The sequence below is a fragment of the Nuphar pumila genome, chromosome 1, assembly GCF_984573655.1.
Source record: "Nuphar pumila chromosome 1, dmNupPumi1.hap1.1, whole genome shotgun sequence".
NCBI classification, from domain to species: Eukaryota; Viridiplantae; Streptophyta; class Magnoliopsida; order Nymphaeales; family Nymphaeaceae; genus Nuphar; species Nuphar pumila.
The window spans coordinates 44,924,437-44,947,064 of NC_143249.1; the positions used below are offsets into that span (position 1 = coordinate 44,924,437).

A 22,628-nucleotide genomic window follows, 5' to 3' on the forward strand; every position below is an offset into this window, starting at 1 on the left:
TCATGTGCAAACTATTCATGACACGATACAATCATTTGAAACATGCTTTCATTATACAATTTCATATGGAAGTCATAATCAAATTGAAAGTTACATGCAAGCATGGATACAATTACATCAAACATTGCAATACATCGTAATTATTCATATCAAACAAATGGCAAACATGTACCTGCAGCAAACACACTTCAATATCTTACTAACTACTACCATGCCTAGCATGGATTCCGTACTCCAAAAACAAGAACACTTCAATATTCATACATTAAAATCATGCTCATCATGATCTTCGAACTCCAACGAAGCAACTCTAAATATCAATAACTAAGTGAGTGTGTGAACAATAAAGTGTTACATCTAATAAATTAAATAACATGTGATACGCTTGCATCACTTACTCACCACGGGTATTTACCCGATTTGCATTGTTTTTGACACTTACTTACCACAAGTGGCTGAGCACGAGCTGGTTCCGTTGAAAAATCTGCACAAAAAAACACTATTTTAAAATGAAGTCACCACGAAAAAAAAAACTGTTCTGGCAAGGGGTCGACTCCCCTGCTGTTCCGGTAGGGGGTCGACCTCCTTACAGAACATAGGGGGTTAACCCCCTTACGGAACGTAGGGAGTTAACTGACCCCCTGTTCGGGCAGGGGGTCGACCCCCAACCTTTCCGCCAGTGAGTCGACCCCCTGCTAGAACAGCAGGGGGTCGCCCCCCTGCCTGAGCAGGAAAGGCTTGACCCCCTTCCTGTTACGGCAGGTGGTTAAACCCCCTGCCGGAAAGGTAGGGGGTTAACCCCCTGCCGGGGTTGACCCCCTGCCCGGGTCGACCCCCTGCCGGAATGGCAGGGGGCAAGGGTCCCCTACCAGAAAACGCAGGGGGTTAACCCCCTGCGTTTCCGGCAAGGGGGTCGACCCCCGGTCGGAACAGCAAGGGGTTAACCCCCTGACTTTTCGGCAGGGGGTCGACCCCCTGCGTTTCCGGTAGGGGGTCAACCCCCTGTCGGAAAACGCTTGGGGGGCGTCCTTTACCTTTCTCCGAGCGGCGGGGCCGGCAGACAGTGGGACTGGCGGGAGCGGTGAACGGCGGGAGCAGCGAAAGAAGAAAAGGAAAAGCTGCCTGGGATTAGGGTTATTCGAAAGTTAGCGACGGATTAATTCCGTCGCTAAGCCAACGTAAAATCAAATTTACGGAAATAGCAACGGACGATATTGCGTCGCCACATCCGTCTCTAAGTAGCGACGAACTAGATTCCGTCGCTAACTTCATCGGTAAATGGTGCGACCGTAACAACAAAACAGTACGTCGCAACATCCGTCGCTACTTAGCGACGGACTAGGCGACAGACTATATTCCGTCGCTATTTTCGTAGGCTTCATTAATTATAGCGACGGATTTTTGTCGCTCGCTAATCCATCGCTAACTAGCGACAAAAAGATTCTGTCGCTAACGTCCGTCGCTAACAACGTATTTTCTTGTAGTGAGAATACGAACGATACTCAAATTTATCATCTTCTTTTAAGTTACAAACAACCTACACTATTAGGCTATCTTCAGGAAATATTACATATTTTCAAAAGCTTTTCCAAATATTTTTCCTTTTAGAATAAAATGAGATATATTCAATATATATTCGTGACCATAGTTAGGGATATATGACGAATTTATCTTATTTAAATTCTATAAGGCACAAAAATCCTTTTACAAATGATTTTCTCAAATTCGTCAGAATATGTTTTCACAAGTTACATCCATGCATCATCTAGGTTTAGATTGCATCATGAAATGAGTTCATGGGCTCTAGCAGCAACTTAGTAGTACAATCAAATTCCGGTGTGTGAGAGAGAAAGAGAGTGAGACTTACCTACTATGTTATTCTCTCAAGCACAGCGGTAGGAGATACCATTGGCCTATTAATTTTGTTGAAGTATAATGAAAATGAAGCAAACCACAAGATAATGAGAAGAAAAGAATGAGGGAAGACATGCGATCAAAATAGTTTGGCACTCAGGCCTTCGAGAAGAAGGAGCAAAAAATCCACCAGCAAATTCAAGAAAGAGACAGAGGTCTCAAAACCCTAATCCCCAATACACCCAAAAATCTCATACCTTAAATCTGAAAAAGATATATATATATATATATATATATATATATATATATATATATATATATATATATATATATATATATATATATATATATATATATATATATATATATAGGGTCTAACTGCCCGATCCCTCCACTACCACTACAAACCCTCATTGAAAATTTCATTGTACTAATCACCAAAATATTTCTAGATGGAAGCAGATCCAAAATTCAAGACATCCACTACAATTTTGGCATAATAAGGAAAGATAATTTCGTATAATATCTGAGGAAGCCTCATAGGAGTGACCATCTGACCTGTCCTTAGTGAGATCGTTAAGTACTACAACATATCAAGTCAGATAACCATCAGAGCTGCCTTTGATACCATTCATCCATAGGATGAACAGCCTCTCAAACACAAGGTTTTTGAATTATTTTTAGCCGCTCATTTTGTAATCTACTGATGACCTTCATCAAATGGCTCTGAAAAAAATTGGTGAGACCCATCTAAGATAAAAACGAATATAATCATAGTGCTTCGAAGGCTGTTCATCCTGTGATGAATGGCACCAAAGACAGCGCTAACAGATTACCATCAAAGCTGCCTCTAACCTGATACCCTCTCATCAAATATGTGGTCGAGCCCCTTTGTGATCCATCCAGCTCGAAATAAAGAAGAGGGTCAGGGCAAATGGGAGAGATATAGTGAGAGAGTGTGTCTATGTTTTTTCAAAGATTGGCCTAGTCACAAAAATTATGTCAGGTGGGGATTCAACAGCTATAGATAGGGCTGGTAAATGAGCTAAATAAAAACTGACAAAGAGTGCTCCAAGCTCATCTCATTCTTGTGGTAAGTCAAGTCGAGCTTGGCGTAGTCACAAAAACTGACTATTATGCACTCCGTATAGGTTTCCTCCCAAAACCCTTCCTAAGGTTGCTGGCTGAGGAAGTGTGGTGGACACAGGTTTTCTGGGGCAGATGAAGAAGGGAAATCTCTCTCTCTCTCTCTCTCTCTCTGTGTGTGTGTGTGTGTGTGTTGGATTCGGTTTGATACACAATCTTCTTACTGCATAAGCTTCGGAAGTTCATTTTGAACATGCTTTTCTAATTTAATTATGAATTGTTAATTCAATAAATGATCTCGTAATAGCAAGGTATGAACCTTTTTCTTTACAGGAGGTGGTATCCCATGTGGTAAGCTGGGTCCTGTGTCAAGCTGAAGGCCCAGGTTCGAATCCCTCTGCCACATAGGGCTTAAGAGATATCTGGTAGCGGTCTGCCTAATTAGGGGTGGCAAAATCTGACACGACCCGCCAACCCGCTTCTTAGCCGGGTTCGGGTTTGGCTTAAATGGGTTCGTGTCGTAAATGGGTCGACCCACCTAATCTGTTTATTAAACGGGTCGGATTCGTGTTAAGGGTATGCCAACCCGGCTGACCCGTTTAATAAATGGGTTAGGCGGGCGGGTCAACCTGTTTACCCGAACCCGACCCGCCAACCTGTTTACCCGACCCGACCCGCCAACCTGTTTACCCGACCCGACCCGCCAACCTGTTTACCCGACCCGACCCGTTTGTTAAACGGGTTAACTGTGTCGGGTTACCCGTTTAATAAATGGGTCGGGTTCGTGTTTGCCACAGCCGACCCGTTTAATAAACGGGTCGGGTTCGTGTTGAGGTATGCTGACCCGCCAACCCGACCCGATTGCCACCCCTATGCCTAACCCCAGCTTGCCTTTCAAAAACAAAAGGTATGAACCTTTTTTTTTTTTTGCAGGAGATGGTATTAAATCAAAATCATTTTTTTTTTATTATACCCGCATATGCTACATTTGTTTGTTTTTAATGTTGGCCGCATAAAATAGAAATCCATCAGGAATAAACACACCTTATGAAGAATCCATGGGACTAGGCATCCCGAACCAATAAATTGAACTAAAGTCTTGGACTGGGGATTTTATATTTCCATCATAGCCTTATTTGTTTTTCGCAAATTCGTTTTTTCGATGAGGGTAGAAGAGTCAATTTTTTGAGTTTTTTGCAAATTAGTTCATATTTTGTAAAAAGGTCCTCCATAAGGGCAGAACTGTCAAATTTTATGCCCTTAACAGTTACCGTTAAACAATATAACAGATGTTAACCTTAGGGACCAATTTGCAAGAGTTAATAAAAAAGCCGGACGTTATTTGCAAAATCACATAAGGCAGGGACTGATTTGCAAATAACTCAAAAGGCAGGGACCATTTTGGAAAAAAACCTTAAAAATAAAAAAAATTTGGATTTTAGATCTATTAAACCAAGCTCAAACTGGCTCATTTACAAAATAAGTATATCTTTTCAAACCTGTAATCAATAGAATTTGAATTTTAAACTTATTGCTTGCAAGCCAAACACTTCAACCAACTATTCTTCATGATATAAAATAGATATAAAATAGATTTATTATTAGTTAACGAGTCTAACCAAACTGAGCACCTGTTGCTCTTGTTCAGTTTGTCAAACATATTTCACGAGTTTCAATGAGTTCTTACAAACCGAATCATGAGCCGATTGTCTTGTTTCCTAGTCCTAGTTGTAGGTTCAAAATCTACTTGATGGATGTAGCACTATGATATACAAGCTTGGCTTTGGACTCAAGTTGGTGCCCCACGCAAATGTAATGGGTCCCTTTTTCTTTCTTTATATTCAAGCTATACATAGAGTAGACTTGGCTACATTAATTGGTGATAGCCAATTATTTAACTGGATCTTGATATGGACCTACCAAACCGGTTTAAATGAACTGGTTTCAAAAGAGTGGGATATCTGAAAAAAATAAAAGCACTTCATAACTATAGGATCAGATTAAGTATTGTTATGGACACAATATCTTGGAATTAGCTCAAAATGGGTGATAAATGAGAGGCTCTGATTTGGCAATGCAGGAAAAGGTAGGGGGCTATGTTATTTTATCATGTGGATGTGGATAAGGAAAGGCAATGGGCGCCCTTGGATTGCCTAAGAAAATTGCCCCTTTGGATTCCAAAAAGTACCAAACAATTCCTTTTCTAAAGATATATATTTAACTCAGTCATGGTTTTCACCTGAAACTTAGGAAACTGATCAGGTAAATTATATTTATTTATTTTTATTTTTTTAAAGGCAAGATGGGGTTAGGCAGACCCCTACCAGTTAAACAATTATACCATTAGGTTTTGAACCTGCAACGTTGTCGTGCACTAGCTGCGCTCCTACCAGACAAGTGGAGCCCCCCCCCCCCTGTTGGTTGGTAAATTGTATTTATTTGTTCTAACTGTTTCTTATCGCAATGAGCTGTCACAAGGACACGGGTAAAAGGATAAGAGACACGCTATCTTTTGTGCAATTTCCTATTAAAAATAGTAGAAAGAGACACGACACGAGTGAGAATCCCTGTGACATAGGTAATGAGTAGGCAACAGCAAATGCACGTCGTCGTGTTGTTCTTTCCTTAAATTCTTAATGGTTACCAAAAATTGCTACTTTTTCAAAAAAGAAAACCTTCTAGCAAAAGTTAACAAGTTTTCAATATACAAGTGAGCAGGAGGGAAGTACTGACAGAGTTTTAGACGCAAGGGGTTTGGTGTAGTGGGATGTGGCCTAGACTGTTTGATCGGCAATCTAGGTTCAAATCCCAATGGGGATCACCTCTTGCGTAAGCCGAAGCTTGGCGACTCCCTAGGGTCGAGGGGTAAGCCCTTAAAGTTTTACGCCGACATGGACAAAGACCGTAGTATGGCAGGCTGAGCCAGCGGACCTAGATCTCGGCGCCTGAAGTCAAAATTTAAAAAAAAAGTACTGTCAGAGTTTGACATTGTGGGCACTAAAACAGGGTCAGCGTCAATGTGGCACCACTTGACTCATAACGATACATTTGAACCATAACGGTTGCTTCTCATTATTATTTTTGCTATTATTATTAAAAGAGTTACTGTATTAGATTATCCTATTCCAGTTGAAATCTACTGCTAGGTAGCAGGAGTTAGTAGATTTGGTGCCCTTAGCCAACCTATCTCAAAGATGGATAGGTGGAGGCAGGTGAAGAGTGGTTGGTTACCCCAACGGGGCTCCGCTTGTTTGGTAGGAGCTGTTAGTGCACGTCACCATGTGTTGGGACGTTTCAAGTTCAAAACCCAATGGTATGCTTGTGTAACTGGTGGGGGTCTGCTTAACAAAGCTTGCCTTTCAGAAAAAAAAAACAGAAGAGTGGTTGGTCATAACTGCCACTGCAGATCATCATTCATCTTATCCATCCCCTAGATGAAGCTTGCACCCACAAATTCTCTTTTGTATATGAGCTTTTTTAAAAAATTCACCAACATATCAGAAGTCCAAATTAAGCTTGGCACTGTTACATGCAACAAGGCCAAGTTTCACACTCCAGTGGTTTTATGGGCCATGCACTATATATCAGCGATCCCACTATGGCCAAAAGTTCATGAATTCCATTGTTTCTGCTCATGTAAACAGTGACCAAGTTCATGAACTCCATTGTTTCTGCTCATGTGAACAGTGACCAAGTTCATGAACTAGACACAGTGATCCACTTCATCTTGGAATCCATGAACCTACACGCACACGATGGATGCACTTTGACTCTCTTTTTTCATTTTGAAAGATAAACATCACACTAAATGTTTATAATTTGCACTGAATTTCGTCCCAAAGAGGATTTCATTTCCTAATTTGATTAGCCATTATTCACCAAACGGTGGAATGTTGTAAAATACCAAAATAAACTAAACAAGGAACACGTTACACCTTTGCCACAGAAAGCAGTCTTAATCTGACTACGGTCCGTTTTCATTTTCAATATCATAACAATAATAATGATAATAATAATAATAATAAATAAGACAATTGTCTAAATATTTCCTTAAAAAAAGATAATAATAATAAACAAGAAACTTATACCCACCCAAAACGCCCAAGTGGCAGTGAAATTGGGGTGAAGGTGCGGACCCCTTCATCTCAGTTTCGACTTCCACCGGGTGTGCGGGTGCCTTTAACTGGTGGGGTCTGTAAGGGCTTGGGTGTCATTGACCCCACCTGGGGTTTACCTTGTAGCTTATTAAGCGGTCCGGTTCGCGGTGAGGGTTTTTCGACATAAAAAAATAATAATAATAAATGTGACAATTGTCTTTGAACCCCAACTAGATTTCAAATGTGAGGTCTGCCATGAAAGAGTTTTAATCTCTTACTCAATAACGTGCAACCTCACACTTCACAAAGTATATGGTTTAGGTTAGCTCTTCAATGATAATTTTCCAAACCAACCATGGTCCCCAAATATAAATAAATTCAAGTAGCTAGGACATAGAATTGTGTGCACAGTGTTGGTGGGTCCCATAATTCCAACGCCAGCCCGGCCCCACCAAAAGGGATGATTCCCCACTGGCCCAGTCTGAATCACCACTTCCAAAAGGGAGATAAGCCATAGTGTTGATGAAAAAACCAAAGAAGACCTTGAAGAGCATATGCCAAATCAGCTGTGCAAGTGAGCAAAATTCACTGAGGTGTAATGTGTGGATTGGCTATACCATTATGGGTGGCAATGCCTTTTTATGGTGGTAGCCTGGTAGACTTGTGTGGTTCCATTTATGGGAGTGTGCAACATATATAGTACCAGCCTTGCATTGTTGGTTCACCTCTTCACAAGCAGCTGTTGCGCTAGCACACCATCATGCACAACTCATCACAAGGGGGGAGCAATGTTGCCAGTATCGGTATCGGCCCCGTATCGTTTGGCCAACGATTCAGGTGAATTGGCCAATATCGATACTCAAGTGAATCGTTCTGAATCGGTCAAAATAATTAAAAAATGTTACGTGTCAATTAGAACATGACACATGTTAAAGCCATTAAAATAATATTGAAAAATAAATTTTTAATATTTTATAAAAATATAGCCAATTCAAGGGTGAAGCTTACGATTTTCTGCCGATACGATACTGACAATATAAACAAACTCTACAAGCCTGCGAATGGTCCATATCACATCAGATAGAATATAGCCTTAAACATATCAACTTAAATATATCATAAACGTGATTAAATAATATAACCAAGTATTTTAATATCACACATAATTTTAAAATACTCAATGGGATACAAGGCATTGCTCATTTAAATAGGATATAGAAGCAGCTACAAAGTGATAGATGAAAAGCTACAGTGATGAAAGCTCAAACCAACATGGAAGATAGGTAGATGCATCGCATATACATTAGGTCTAACGCCATTGACTTTCATGTTACTCTTGCATATAATAAAATAATTTTTCCTATTAACAACAAAAACTTCCACAATTAATCATCTATCCAAATTCACCAATTATATCTAATATATTAAGAATTCAAAATGGTGTGGTTTCTGAATGAGTTTGTGGTAAATGATGGATAATTTAGCAGTCAAATTTTTAATGCTACCAATGAGATTCCTAAGATTTTCTCTTTCCTCATTTTGTTGTGGAATATGGATTTCATGTAATCTTTAAAACAGAATTCCAGATTCCAACAATGTTATCAGTATCAGCGATACGCATTGTATCTGCAGAAAATAGATACGCTTAGCCTGAATTGACTGACTATTTTTTAAATAAATGCAAAAAATACTAAAAAACTACTTTTTATTATTATTTTAATGGTTTTAACATATGTTGCGTTATGATTGATACAGAATATTTTATTATTATTTTTTTGGCCGATACAGATGAATCGGTGGCCCAACGATTCAGGGCCCATACCGATACTGACAACATTGGTGCTGGGCCTCCAATAGAACAAGTATAGCGGGGAAGAAGATAAATGTAGAGGAATAGGGTGGAGGGAGAGGAGGTCCACAAGAAAAGTCCAAACTAATAACGGTAAGAAGATTCATTAGAACCCTGCACTCGGGTGGCTTCAGATGAGAAGGACAAGGGAAGGAATAGTTAGCGGACGGTTTGGTCCCTCCCACACAGGGGATGCTCAATAGGCAAGATCCTATACGGGGAGGCCGTTGGATGAGGTGTCCTACGCATCTCATTTCTCTACACGTGCTCCTCTCCTATCTGTGCTTTCCTCTCTTTCTTATTTTTATCTTTGCTTCCATGCATGGTATTTCTTTCTCTTCAGCATCCAAACTAAATCCGAGAGAGAGAGAGAGAGAGAGAGAGCTTTTGCTTGATTTCTCAACCACCATCACCACCACCACCATTGAATTTTGATATCCTCTCATCTAGAAAGATGAAGCCCAGTTGGGAAATTTAGTACTTTGAGCTCTTGGATCTTGTTCCTGCGTGTTCTCGGAGAAGTTTGTTTTCTCTGCAATTTTTTAGCATTTTCCCTGGGTTCTTCTGGTGTTCCTTATGCCACCCAATTGAGGATTCTACTTTTGATCACTCTCCCGGCATGGAATTATGAGTACCATTTGCAGGAAACCGGTGATCTTGTTTTAGGATCTTGTCCTTTGTCTGAAACCCAAGTTTGGTCCCTCTGCAATCTCCCTGCTTCCTTTGGGGCTTAAATTTCAGTACCATTTAGCTAGATTCCTTGTTCTCTGATTCTGGGTGTGGTGAATTCTGAGTAGTTGTAGATGGAGAGTGAGCAAGAGTACAGGCATTCTTGCAGGTACTGCAAGAAGAAGTTCATGTGTGGGAGGGCTCTCGGTGTCCACATGAGGTCTCATATGACCATGCCATCAACTGAAGCAGATGAGAGGTATCAGAGGAGGAAGGTTGGTGATGGCGGGATTGAGGAAGTGGGTGGTTTTGAGAGTCACAATCAAGGTGGGTATGGTCTGAGAGAGAACCCCAAGAGGTCTTGTAGGTTTTCCGACTCTGTTAGTCTAGTTGGTAAGGATATCAAGGTGTGTAAGGATTGCGGGAAGGGGTTCCCTTCATTGAAGGCACTCTTCGGTCACATGAGGAGTCATTCCGAGAGGTGGTCACAGAGTTTGGATGAAGGGTCGTGGAGTGAAGAGCAGAAGCCGATGAATGTTTTGGATGGTCATTCAGATAATGAATGTGGACCAAAGAGGAGGAGATCAAAGAGGATCGCCGGGCACACCGTCTCCATGTCGGTCTCTGGTTTTTCAGGCTTGAATTCATCTTCTGTTTGTGATGTTGAGCAAGAGCAGGAAGATTTAGCTATTTCTTTGATGATGTTGTCTAGGGATGTTTGGAAGAGCAGTTCCAAAGAGAATTTACAGGAGTCATCTGACAACGGTTCCGTGTCTGGGGAGTTGAGATCAGGTCTCCAGAGGGAAGCTGATGAAGAAAACAAGAAGTCTGTCCATGTTGACGATCGTATTGCTATGAATCTCAGGGACTGCTTGTTCAAAACTGAGTTCGATGTTACCGATAATGGTAGAACAGGAATTGCTTTGGATGAGCCCAAGAAGGCTAAATTCGCTGCTCATGGTGGATTCCATGAAAGCAGGAACAATTCTGTCTCTGTAACTGAACTCAGGAAAGAAACAGGACATGAATGTCAAGGAATGATCTATGAAGGATCAGATTCGAAACTGAAGAACCCTTTCAGGCAGGCCAGATTAGATCTCTATGGTACCGAATTGGGCAGGAATGTTCACAAAGAAGCAAGGATTGATTCTTCTGAATCGAGTTTGGGGAAGCAGCTTTTCAAGCAAGCAAGATATGAGTGTACTACTTGTAACAAAGTCTTCCATTCATACCAGGCACTTGGCGGACACAGGGCAAGCCACAAGAAGGTGAAAGGCTGTTTTGCGAGAATCGATAACAATGAGAACAATAGCACTGACAATGACATCTTGCAACCAGACCAAGATGATGCAGCCATGGCAGAAAATAAGCTCAAGTCAACTGATAACGTGATAGAGAACGGAAGTGCAGGCGAGGAGGCCGAGATGCGGTTGAAGAAAGTAAAACTGCACCAGTGCCCAATCTGTTTGAAGGTGTTCACTTCTGGCCAAGCATTAGGAGGACACAAGAGGTCTCATCTTGCCCCAGTTGGAGATTCAGAGTTCAGAGGCGATGCTTGTAGGACAATTTTGATTCAACAGCAGGTGCCTGTAATCGCAGATTTTCTTGATCTTAACCTTCCTGCTCCCAATGATGATGAAGCTGATGGTCATTCTGGATTTAAATCTTTCTGGACTGGCGATGATCAGAAGCAAAATGCAATGGAAAAAGAAGAGGAAGCTCAAATTGCTGTAGGGAACGCTATTATTAGTAGCAAGCATGCTGATTTCCATCGTATACGGCCTCTTCCCCCACCATGCCTGCAGGTTTAGGCTTCAGCCTAATTCAAATAACGCCAAATGAAATTCTTTTGCTCTAGGTGTGCAGATAACTAAACAAGTTTTGAGGCTATAGTTGGGGGCGATTGCCTGATATCTGCTCTGTCATTCATCTACCGGAGTCTTCTGAACATTTTGAGTATGGCTCAGACCGTGGCTGAGTTTCGGCAATGAAACAAAAGTGTGCATACAGTTCATGGAATTTTGTTCTTTTTTATTCATTCTTTCTTGAATTGCTGTGCTAAAGAGGTAACAGTGTGAGATCTCCTCATCATGTGCCTAGAAGCCGTTCTCTTTTTCTTTTCTTTGATACCTTCAATGGTCTAAGAATTTCCATTTCAAGAATAACACAGTATGAAGACAAAAATGTTACATTGTTATTTGAATTGTTAATGAAGATCATTAACTGCAAGAAAGCAGCCAGTGGTTCAGATTATTTTTCTGGAGCCAGTACTTTCAGTTTCAGTTGCCAGTCTATGGTGCCCATTATCATATTCTTCTTTCCATTTTCTTAGATTTATTTTTATATAATGTTGTGGTCTAATCAGGGGCATGTTAACCTGGTGTTCTGTTCTAATTATTTCTAAGTTATTTGTGGCTGATGGATTTGTAGAATGCCTTAGCAGTTGCTTCTTCTATTATCAGCTTTAGGCAGCTGTTCTGTTTGATCTCTGGCCTCATTATGATTTTTCTTTTCAGGATCTTGGAGTCATTTGAGCAAATTGTTATATGTGCTTTATGTAATCAACTGTTCATCAATCTGCATCAGTCTTCATGTTCATTGACTAAACGCCACTGCATTCATCTGTATCTGAGGCTATTGAGTTCTCATAAGTGAAGCTTTTCTGAAGAGAAAAATCATATAGGTTGCCACTGCCAAGGATGGATTTCCCAAATTGTGTTGTGCAGAGATGGAGTAGAATTGCTGATTCTTCATATATTTTTGAATATGGATCTACGCTTTCTGTTCGTTAGTTTGGACTATATTGATCTGAGCATACCATGTTTAAGGAAGTGCTAATCATTATGGGCTTTATTGATCACTTTGAGACGGGTCCCTGAAGAGGAGACATATGCCAGACACTTGTGATTGCTTCATTGTGCTCAATAATGGATGATTATTTTTTAATTGTTATTTATTTATCTATTTTAGGATTTTGATGCTCACAATCCACACTATGGTTACCTCAAGACCATCCTTGAGACTATGAATGCAAAGCTCAGATGGTGACTAGAATGGTACTAGACAGGAACAAAGTCAATGGCCATGTGATCTCTGCAACTTGGCTTCATCACTTCATTCAGGTTAGTGCCAAGTTACTTTTGCAGGAAACTTACATATTGAAAAGCCTAGCATGATGTATTTCAGAACATAGGATTCTTTGTATGTAAGCTTAAAGCTAAAAGGTTTTTCTATGTCGAAAAAAAGGAAAAAACAAAGAGTTAACTGGTTTGTGATGGATGCCAAAATTCCTGTCGTACTGCATTTAGGATTGTGATAATCACGCTCAGTTGTTAATGACTCGAAACATTATTTTTATGATTCTTGCTATTGACTCCAACGCCAACTTGGGGAAAATTAAGGAAGTATTCTTTCAATAAACTAATAAATCACAGTCCAGCATCTTGAGCTTAACACTATTTCTGATGCTTCCTGAGAATCTTCATCTCTCTGACATGGCATTTGAAGGAAAAAAAAAGAATCTCTCTCTCTCTCTCTAACCCGGAAAAGCAGCTCATCTTGAGCAGTTTTGTGCTGAGCCATGAGTTTTCTTGTTGCTTAAATTTTCAGCCCCATGATACTGATGAGGAAAAAGGGGAAAGTTATGCTTTTTCTTGTTATGTAAAGTATACTTAAAGTTGTTCCTTGAAGAATAGGTGACCTTGTTTGTTTTTCGTAGTCAGTGTGTGTGGTAAATCCTTGTCACTCTATGAGTTTACATGAATACAAGCGAAGCAGACATAAGAGGCAGTAATATATTTATCACCACTTATGGGTTGCTTTTATTAAATGCATAGGGATCAGTGAGAATTTGAAGTTTGTGGATAGGCTTTGGAAAGCAATAATTGGGTTGTGAACACCACAAACAGGGAACACGGGACTCCCAATTTTTATATGGCAAAGGGCATGTGCCTCTAGGCGGGTTGGCTTTACCTACCAAAAGCATAACCATCTAATTGTTTATGATGTGGGCTTCTTGGCACTCTGGTTTTTCTTTACTTGGTACTATGTATTTCACTGTCATTTAAGCACAATTTAAAACAAGAAGTTGACCTAAGGATTGGCTTGGTCTTGGACGGCCCCATTGAACTTGTTGAGATGTTTGACTGGCTCACTGGCTGAACTGTTTGGAGTTGGTGTAATTTTACCAAGCTGAGCTGAATCTGCAAGTAAGCTCCTACTAATCTTTTGCTTGAAGCGTCTGAACTTTTTCCATTCCTGAACTTTCTTCTTTACTGCAACAACATATTCTTGATCCTATTTGTATGACAAAGCGTTCTTTTCAGAACAAAATAAATACATAAATAAATAAAATAAAATAAAATAAAATAACTGTTCTAGCCAATTTTCGTGGCTCGATTGAGCTGTGTTAATCAGGTATTCGACACACTCAGTGATGATGAACTATCTGGTAGAAGTTAAGTAGGTGATTACTGAATGACTTTGCAGGTACTGTTTCACTACAAGAAAAATGTTAATTAGGGACGTAAATTTGCGACGGATTTTTTCCGTCGCAAATTTGTGATGGATTAGCTAGAGAAAACTATCTGTCGCTAACATTCGAATGTTTTGTGAAATTAGTGACGACCAAAATTCGGTCATGAATCTATCGCTAATTAGCGATGAAAAAACTTTCATCGCTAATCCGTCGCTACTTAGCGACGGATTCACGACAGAAAAATTATGTCTCAAACTCCGTCACAACTTAGCGACAGAGAGGTTTCCATCACGAATCCGTCGTTAATTAGCGACGACAGTTTTTCGTCGCTAATTCTCAATACAAGAAAAACATTAATTAGCGATGAAAATTTGCGACAGATAAATTTTGTTGCAAATTAGCGATGGAATTTTTCCATCGCTAATTAACGACAGATTAGCGACGGAAAAATTCTCTCGCTAATTTTGTCGCTAATTTTTTATTTAAACCGATCCATTTAGGGCGCAAAATTTTTCCTCTCTCCGTGCGAAATTTAAACCGACCTCTCCACCGTTCGATTTAAACCGACTTCTTCGTGGAGGGCGACGAAGTTTGAATGACTTCTTCATGGAGGGCGCAAAGCAGTTCACTACGGCTGGGTTGATGCTATCGCCGACGTGGTCATTGATGCTGCAAAGGTTCTTCTAGCGGCCGTTTCAATCATCGTCGACAAAGCATATTAAGGCATCCCTGGCCAAGTGGCAGGGGAAAGCGAAGCAGAAGCGGAAGGGGCTGATACCAGAGGACGACGGTGAGGTAGAGCGGCCGCTGGATAAAAGTTTCACGATGAAGTACGAGCTCAGGAAGGAGGTCGGGAGGAGACATTTCGGTCACACCTGCTTTGCTAGGGCTTGAAAGGGCGAAATCAAAAGCCAACTTGTCGCCATGAAGATCATCTCAAAGGCAAAGGTATGCCTCCAATTTGGGGTTGTTGAGCTTTCCTTTGACATGGTGGCAGAGGAATGCAGGAGAGTGCACCGGTTCAGAGGTGCACTCTCATGCGTTGTGCAGAAGACCCTGCAGTGGCGGGCCGGGTCGGACAAGCGGGGAACCAAGTTGGGAGGGCGTCAGAGAGCACGTCGGTTCTGTGCAGAAGACCCCACAGTGGCGGGTTGGGCTGCTCGGATCTAAGAACCTGTGAAACGCCTATAGGGTGCAGTACAAGTCCAGCCTATTGCTGCTGGAATACCGCCCGACAGAGAGCAAATTTTTTTTTTTTAAATTTAACGACGGATAATGTCCGTCGCAAAACCAAATTTGTGCTTATTTAGCAACAGATTAGCAATGGATCATGTCCATCGCTAATCTGTCGTAAATTAGCGACAAATAAGTTTTGTCGCTAATTAGCGACAAAAAATTTGTGATGGATGCTATCTATCGCTAATTCGTTGTCAATCCATCGCTAAACAGTTTAACGATGGATTAACGACAGATTAGCGATGTATATCGTTCATCGCTAATCCACGATTTTCTTATAGTGTTTTTGCCTACTATTAGCCTAGTTCATCTATGAGATGCCCATCATGAGTTAACGGACGTATCCCAGTAAGCCATGTCACCAAGAGATGATGATAATGCTCATGATTGTGATGGCATATGATGGTGACAGCATCCATGGTTATACTTTTCCAAGCACATCCTTGAGTTGTCCTTAGTCCAATACACTTGCCAACCTTCTATGCATGTTTTTTCCTTTGTTTTTTTATAGCCAACTTGAAGAATAGTCCTAGTGGCATTCCAACTCGAGACCCTAGGTTATGATAGTGTGACCTAACTATTCAGCTATTTCATTGAACTCAACCTCACGTTTATAGGGTTATGTACCATGTCACAGTGAATGGCTGACTCGAGGATGTGGGATTAGGATTTGACTCGAATGTTTGAAATTATTTTAAAAAATGAGACACGAGGACTCTGGAATTTTTTAATGTTTTAATCAATAAAAATTAAATTTGAATATTTTAACATTAAAATAACATTTTTATTGAAATAAAATTAAAATATAATAAAATATTATTTAATAAATATTAAAATAATGTTGTATGCATTTGGTGTCCATGTCAGAGTGTCTGGTCGTGTCACTAGGGACATCCAGCCAAAATGGCGTGTCCTTGTGACATAGTTTATGTACATTCTCATGTTTTTCTAAGGAGTCATTCAAACCTATGTAAATGGCTACTGGATTATAGAGCCAGGGTATAGTTTTTTTGTGGTGGATCCGATCAGACCCAGCTCTGGACTTGGTTCAGCACTTCAAATTCAGAGCTGGGTTTGGACTCACCAGATCCAACCCTTTGAAACCCCTAGGATGTTGGGACCAAGAATAGGCTTAATCTAGCTTGCTTTTTACGTGTCTGTGGTTAAGAGTGTACCCCTTCCTTCTTTCCTTTGGCTTTTATGGCATCGAGCAAGAGATTTGAGTGTACATCCAGAAGGATAAGTTACAAATTGCAACATATTTGTATGCATTTTTTATTGATTGTAAACATAAAGGGAGCAAACTAATCAATGGCAAACAACCATTAAAGGTGTTCTTAATCCCAACTGAAATGAAGAATTTAATGACAAACTTGTTTTTTATTCTACCTACTACAGGCATTTAACGATCACCATTCACCATTTTTTTTTTCTTTTGGTTCTCCCCTTTCTTTTTTGTTTTGAATTTTGCTCGGAGAAACTGCCCTAGGTGCGTAGACAGTCTCAGTGCTAAATTTTTGTAAATAAAAAAGTATGGAAAGGAATTTAAGGGAAAAAAAAAACTTATCTCAAAAAGGGGTAAGGTGGTACTGGCCATCCCAAGCCCAGTGTAATAGTTGTTAGTTCCGCTTGAAATAGGCAGAGGATAGTTATGTGTATGAGTTGGTGAATGAGATCAGAGATTGCTTAAATGCCTGCCTATGTGACACAGGCCAATCACATCGGAGCATTCTATGGGGCCCATAAGAGCAGAATGCAGACCCACTTAGATAATGTTGTCATGTGATTGGCTGGTGTAATCACTTAAACGATCCTTGCGTGTTGAGAGGTCCACATGCATATAAATCTACTTTGATTGAGGGCCCCATGATCTCTCTCTCTCTCTCTCTCTCCCTCTCTCTCTCTCTCTCTATATATATATATATATTAAAAGGCGGAGTCAAGAATCTAAACTAGGGTGGGCACAAATATATAATAAAATAAATAATTATTAATGAAATATACTAATAATAATTTTTTTTAAATCAAATAGTTTTCTAAAGTGTACCTTTTATAATTGACAACATCAATTTTCCATATTTAGAAAATAATTCATAATTGTTTCATTGCTAATTCATTAAAAAAAATAGCAGTTGATAAAAATCATGGAAATCATATTTATGCTAATTGATATAAAAATAAAATCTTGAATACTCTCACCAAAATCAAGCATTTATTATTCGTGGATTCCTGTTTAATGCTAATTGAAAGAGTAAACTCATAAAACCCTAAAACCATAATTAAATGTTCTATGACAATTTATAAGAATAAAATCAAAACCCCAAATTCCTACAAAACATCATAAATTTTGCATTTATGCTAATTGATAAAAAACAAAGCCCTTAATATTGCAACAAATATCATCGATAGATATGTTAATTGAGACAAGCTTCTCTAATTTGAATTCTAGAAAACTAAATTAAATGCACCTCACTTTTCTAAATATAATGAAAATGCAACTCCTGATAAAAAGCCTATATTTGCCATTATTGCTCACACATTCATACCTGGTTAAGATTGTTTCAGGACCTAATAAATAGATCTGAACTAGATCCAACAGGTTGGACGTAGATCAAGCATATGCTAGTAGAGTCATGGTTCAAACCTTTGATCCAACCCATGCATGTAACTTGGATTTTCACCATTCTGGATTTAGTCTGCTATGATCCAGTAAGGCAGTAAATTGGTCAAGCATATTTTGATAAGACCTTTACAGTGAAACCTGGTCAGCCCACTTTTAAGTGGGTTGAACATATAAATTAACAGGTCAGACCCCTTTACAACCTGCTCCAACCAAATGGTAGTCTTGGTTCAGTTTTTTTTACCTGGACTTAACCCTAGATCCAAAGTTCATGCTAATCATGTCACACATCCATAACAGAGTTTTTTTTAACACGATGACCATATAATGTCGTAGTCCATTGTGCAACAGATTTAATTTTGGACCTGAATCTGAACTAGATCTGGATATGGATTTAACATGGTTATTCTAGCATTAAAAACTCTTTCACTCATTGTTCTAGCAACAAAAAGAAGTTAGGTCAGGTGGTGCCCACCTTAACTGGATCTCTCATTGGGTGGTCAATGTATACCCTGATTTGACTTTCAGTGGGTTAAGGTGGTCCAGATCTCTCATTGGGTGGGCTCAGGGTGGGCACTGCACACTTTAACCCGATTTTCACTAGGTTAGGGTGGACACTGCCCACCCTGACCTTAAGGCTTAACCCCTCTATTGGGGATATATATATATCTTTGTTAAATGAAATATGATAAAATGATTTTTTATTTTATTTATGACCGTGCAGATGTAACTTGATTTAATAAGGATCAACTGCAAAAATATGGGTGGGTTTTTATAAAGTTCTAAAAATCCATCTTTGTAAAATTTTGAGACTCCAAATATCATTTTTGACATGGAAAACACATGATCCAGGTGTGAATTTTTTGTAAATAAAACATGCCCCCACACATTTATGGGTTTAGAACCACAAAAAAATAATGGAAAAGTCGAAAAACCCATTTCACATGATTCATTTAGTACAGATGTATTACCTTATCCATAAAAATGGGGGTGTCAGTGGGTCGTGTTTGGTTCGGACCTATGTAGAACCAGAATGGGATCAGATTGTTGGGTGTGATATTGGGTCTAGATCCGAGTCTAATGGGGTCCACTATAAGAAAAACTATACTGGGACCCAATAACAACTACACAAACCCAATCCAAACCATTCCCAGTAAAACCATATTTTTTATCATTTTTACATTGAAAAATTGTGGGTCTTAATCGGAACTCGAGTTGGATTCGGGTCTGTTATAAATTTCACAAACTTTACCTGGGTTCATGTATTAATCAGATCTCCAGGTCTTATTATTTATCTCCATACCTGGACCCTATGGGATTTCCTTCGGGTCGACTACGGGTAAACCAAGCCCATTGACACCAGTAATATATATATATATATATATATATATATATATATATATATATATATATATATATATATATATATATATATATATATATATATATATATATATATATAGAGAGAGAGAGAGAGAGAGAGAGAGAGAGAGAGAGAGAGGTGTAATAGTGGATCAACGGTGTGCATTAATTTGCGCAAAAATGACCCTTTATGCAGCAGTCCTTCACTGCCGCTAAAGAGTGGTTTTCTGCCTAGACATATAACAGCGGTCCATGACTGCCGCTAAATGTCAAAAACACAAAAAAAAAAATACATGAAATGCGCTGGGCATGTCCGATGATTGGGTGTTCGATGACACACCTATATATATATATATATATATATATATATATATATATATATATATATATATATATATATATATATATATATAGAGAGAGAGAGAGAGAGAGAGAGAGAGAGAGAGAGAGAGAGAGAGAGAGAGAGGGTATCATCGAATGCATCAACCATCAAACAATGGTTGAACATGTGCACTTACAACGCGTGTCTGCCCACTGTAGACAAAAATACCTTTAACGGAGATTTTCGCATGCCACTAATGACATTAGTGGTACACAAAAAGTGCTGCTAAAGCCTCCAAATCTTTAGTGGCGCATTCTGCTAAAGGTCTTTTTATTTATTTTTTTACTTGTGTGTGCAATTGATCGTGTGTCTGATGTAACATCCAACTTTTTGCAGTTCAATGTTACACACACACACACATATATATATATGGATCGGAGTTTTCTGGCTTATTTTCATTTCTTTAATTTTTTTTGTTGTTTTTCATGAAACTAGCTAACCTTATAGATGTGGTTTACATTTTTAGATTAGTGAGAATCGGCTCTTAAAATGTTCTATTATGACGTGTAAGCCTGATTTTATTAGCTTTGAAAAAATAATGGCATATGATGTGTGATATTGTATTGGCTCATAAAATCGTGTTTTTTCATCGAAAAAACATATAACAACCGATCTTTAGCATTTGGACCATGTTGAATCCATCTATGATGGTTTGATTGAGTCAACACGGCCTGCAGCTATGAGTTTCAGCTCATTTGAATGGTCAAGTTGCAATAACCAAATGTTACCTTATATATATATATATATATATATATATATATATATAGAGAGAGAGAGAGAGAGAGAGAGAGAGAGGGGCTTAGATTTGTTAGTCGTTTGTAGGGCAAACGGAGTAAAAAAATGAGGTGGAACCCTTTTGTTTGAGTTCTTTTCGCACATGTAACACTATATATAAGACTTACAGGTTTTGTTTAGTAGGAACAGGCTTTTGGATTGTCAGAATTTGACTTGTGTGGTGATTTTTTTAGTGTTCCAAAAATCAATGGCTATGAAAGCATCAAATTTTCTTGACTCAGAAACACATGTTTTTTTGCAGAAAAAATATGATCCAAGAGTTGATTCCTACTAAATCGAGCATGTGAATACATCTACGAGGTTAGATTGTGCATCGTGAGATTCAAACTAGATTGTAGGTACAATTAATTATACCAAATGTAAACCTTATATATATATATGTATATATATATATATAGAGAGAGAGAGGGTCCAACCAAAGGAAGGTCCAAAAACTACAACTAATACTGAACACATTAAAACTATGATTTTTTAAGGGGCCTAACAAGACCTAACAAAAAAGAGGGCCTAAGGAACACATTACTCTATATGGGAACCGAACACATTAGGCCCCATTTCTAGTTTTGCCCCCATCATACACTATAGGTTTTAAGTGTTTTATGATAGACCCGAACCATAAGATGTGTTTAGCATGATCGATTTAGTAAGAATGGTTTCGTGGATCATGTCTTTTAATGAAAAAACATATTTTATGAGCCAAGAAAAATTGGTACCTTTAAAGCCGTTGATTTTGGATCATCTAAAAAAAACATGTATACATGTCAGATTTCATATGCAAAAGTTGCTTTCCACTAACAAAACCTATAGATCTCATATGAGGTGTTAGGCGTGACAAAAAATATTTAAAACTATGATTTTGAAGGAGGCCTAACAAGACAATGAAAAAGGGGGCATAAAGAACACATTACTCTATATGAGAACTGAACATATTATGTCACATTTCTCGTTCTGCCCTATAGGTTTTAATGTTTTATGATAGATTTGAATAGATATGTTTAGCATGAGAATAGACTCTTGGATCATGTTGTTTTGACGACAAAATATCATTTTATGAGTTGGAAAAACCTGGTATGAAGTTTCGGCGATGCAAAAGCTGGTTACCACTAAACCAAAACCTATATATCTCAGCTACAGTGTTAGACATGAGAAAAAAAGACTTAAGACTATGATGTTTGAAGGGGCCTAACGGACCTAACAAAAAAGGGGGCCTAAGAAACACATTACTCTATATAAGAACTGAACATATGCCTTATTTCTCATTTTGCCCTATAGGTTTTAAGTGATTTATGATAGATCTGAACTGTTAGATGTGTTTAACGTGATCAATTTAGTGAGAATAGGCTCTTGGATAATGTTTTTTGATGAAAAACATCATTTTATGAGCAGGAAAAAACTGGTACCTTCGTAGCCATTGATTTTGGATAACAGGAAAAACTGGTATGTTGGTTAGATTCCGGATATGCAAAAGCTGGTTCCCACTAAACAAAACCTATAGACCTCATCTGCAGTATTAGTTAGACATGAGAAAAATATTTAAAACTATGATTTTTAACGGGCCTAAATGAGAGCCAAGGAAAAAGGGATCCTAAAAAACAAACACGTTACTTTATATGAGAACTGAACATATCAGGCCCCATTTCTGGTTTTGCACTATTTGTTTTAAGTGTTCTATGATAGATATGAACCGTTAGATGTGTTTAGCATGATCGATTTAGTGAGAATAGACACATGGATCATATTTTGTCCATGAAAAAATATCATTTTATGAGCTAGGAAAAATTGGTACCTTCATTGCAATTGATTTTGGATCATCTGAAAAACCTGTATAAGGGTTTGATTCTATCGATCCAAAAGCTGGTTCCCACTAAACAAAACCTATAGATCACATCTAAGGTATTAGACGTGAGAAAAAATACTTAAAACTACGATTTTTTTAATGGGCCTAACAAAAAAAGAGGCTAATATATATATATATATATATATATATATGTGTGTGTGTGTGTGTGTGAAACCATGTAGGCCAAGGCTCCTGCGCAGGTGCAATCAGATTTCACAATAGAAATGTGATGCCCCACCTGAATTCAAGACGCAAGTCAAAGGGTCCCACAAAACATGCAACAAATCATTGAATTTAGTGGCAGTCTCGTATTGTTGAAAGAAAATCAAGTCCAAGGAACCTTGATACGAAACTACATCCATCA

At 38.8% G+C, this 22,628-nt stretch overlaps 1 protein-coding gene across 1 annotated transcript; it reads left to right on the forward strand.

The window, feature by feature from the left end:
* The first annotated feature begins 9,028 nt into the window (after positions 1-9,028).
* LOC149848857 (uncharacterized) lies at positions 9,029-12,501 on the forward strand. The gene has a single exon (XM_090012673.1). It carries the CDS (start codon positions 9,690-9,692, stop codon positions 11,364-11,366), a length of 1,677 nt encoding a protein of 558 aa, XP_089868799.1. The 5' UTR covers positions 9,029-9,689; the 3' UTR covers positions 11,367-12,501.
* The last annotated feature ends 10,127 nt before the right edge of the window (positions 12,502-22,628 follow it).

What these genes read in the sequence shown, in the direction of transcription:
- LOC149848857 (XM_090012673.1), top strand. Translation starts at nt 9,690, where the DNA reads ATGGAGAGTGAGCAAGAGTACAGGCATTCTTGCAGGTACTGCAAGAAG.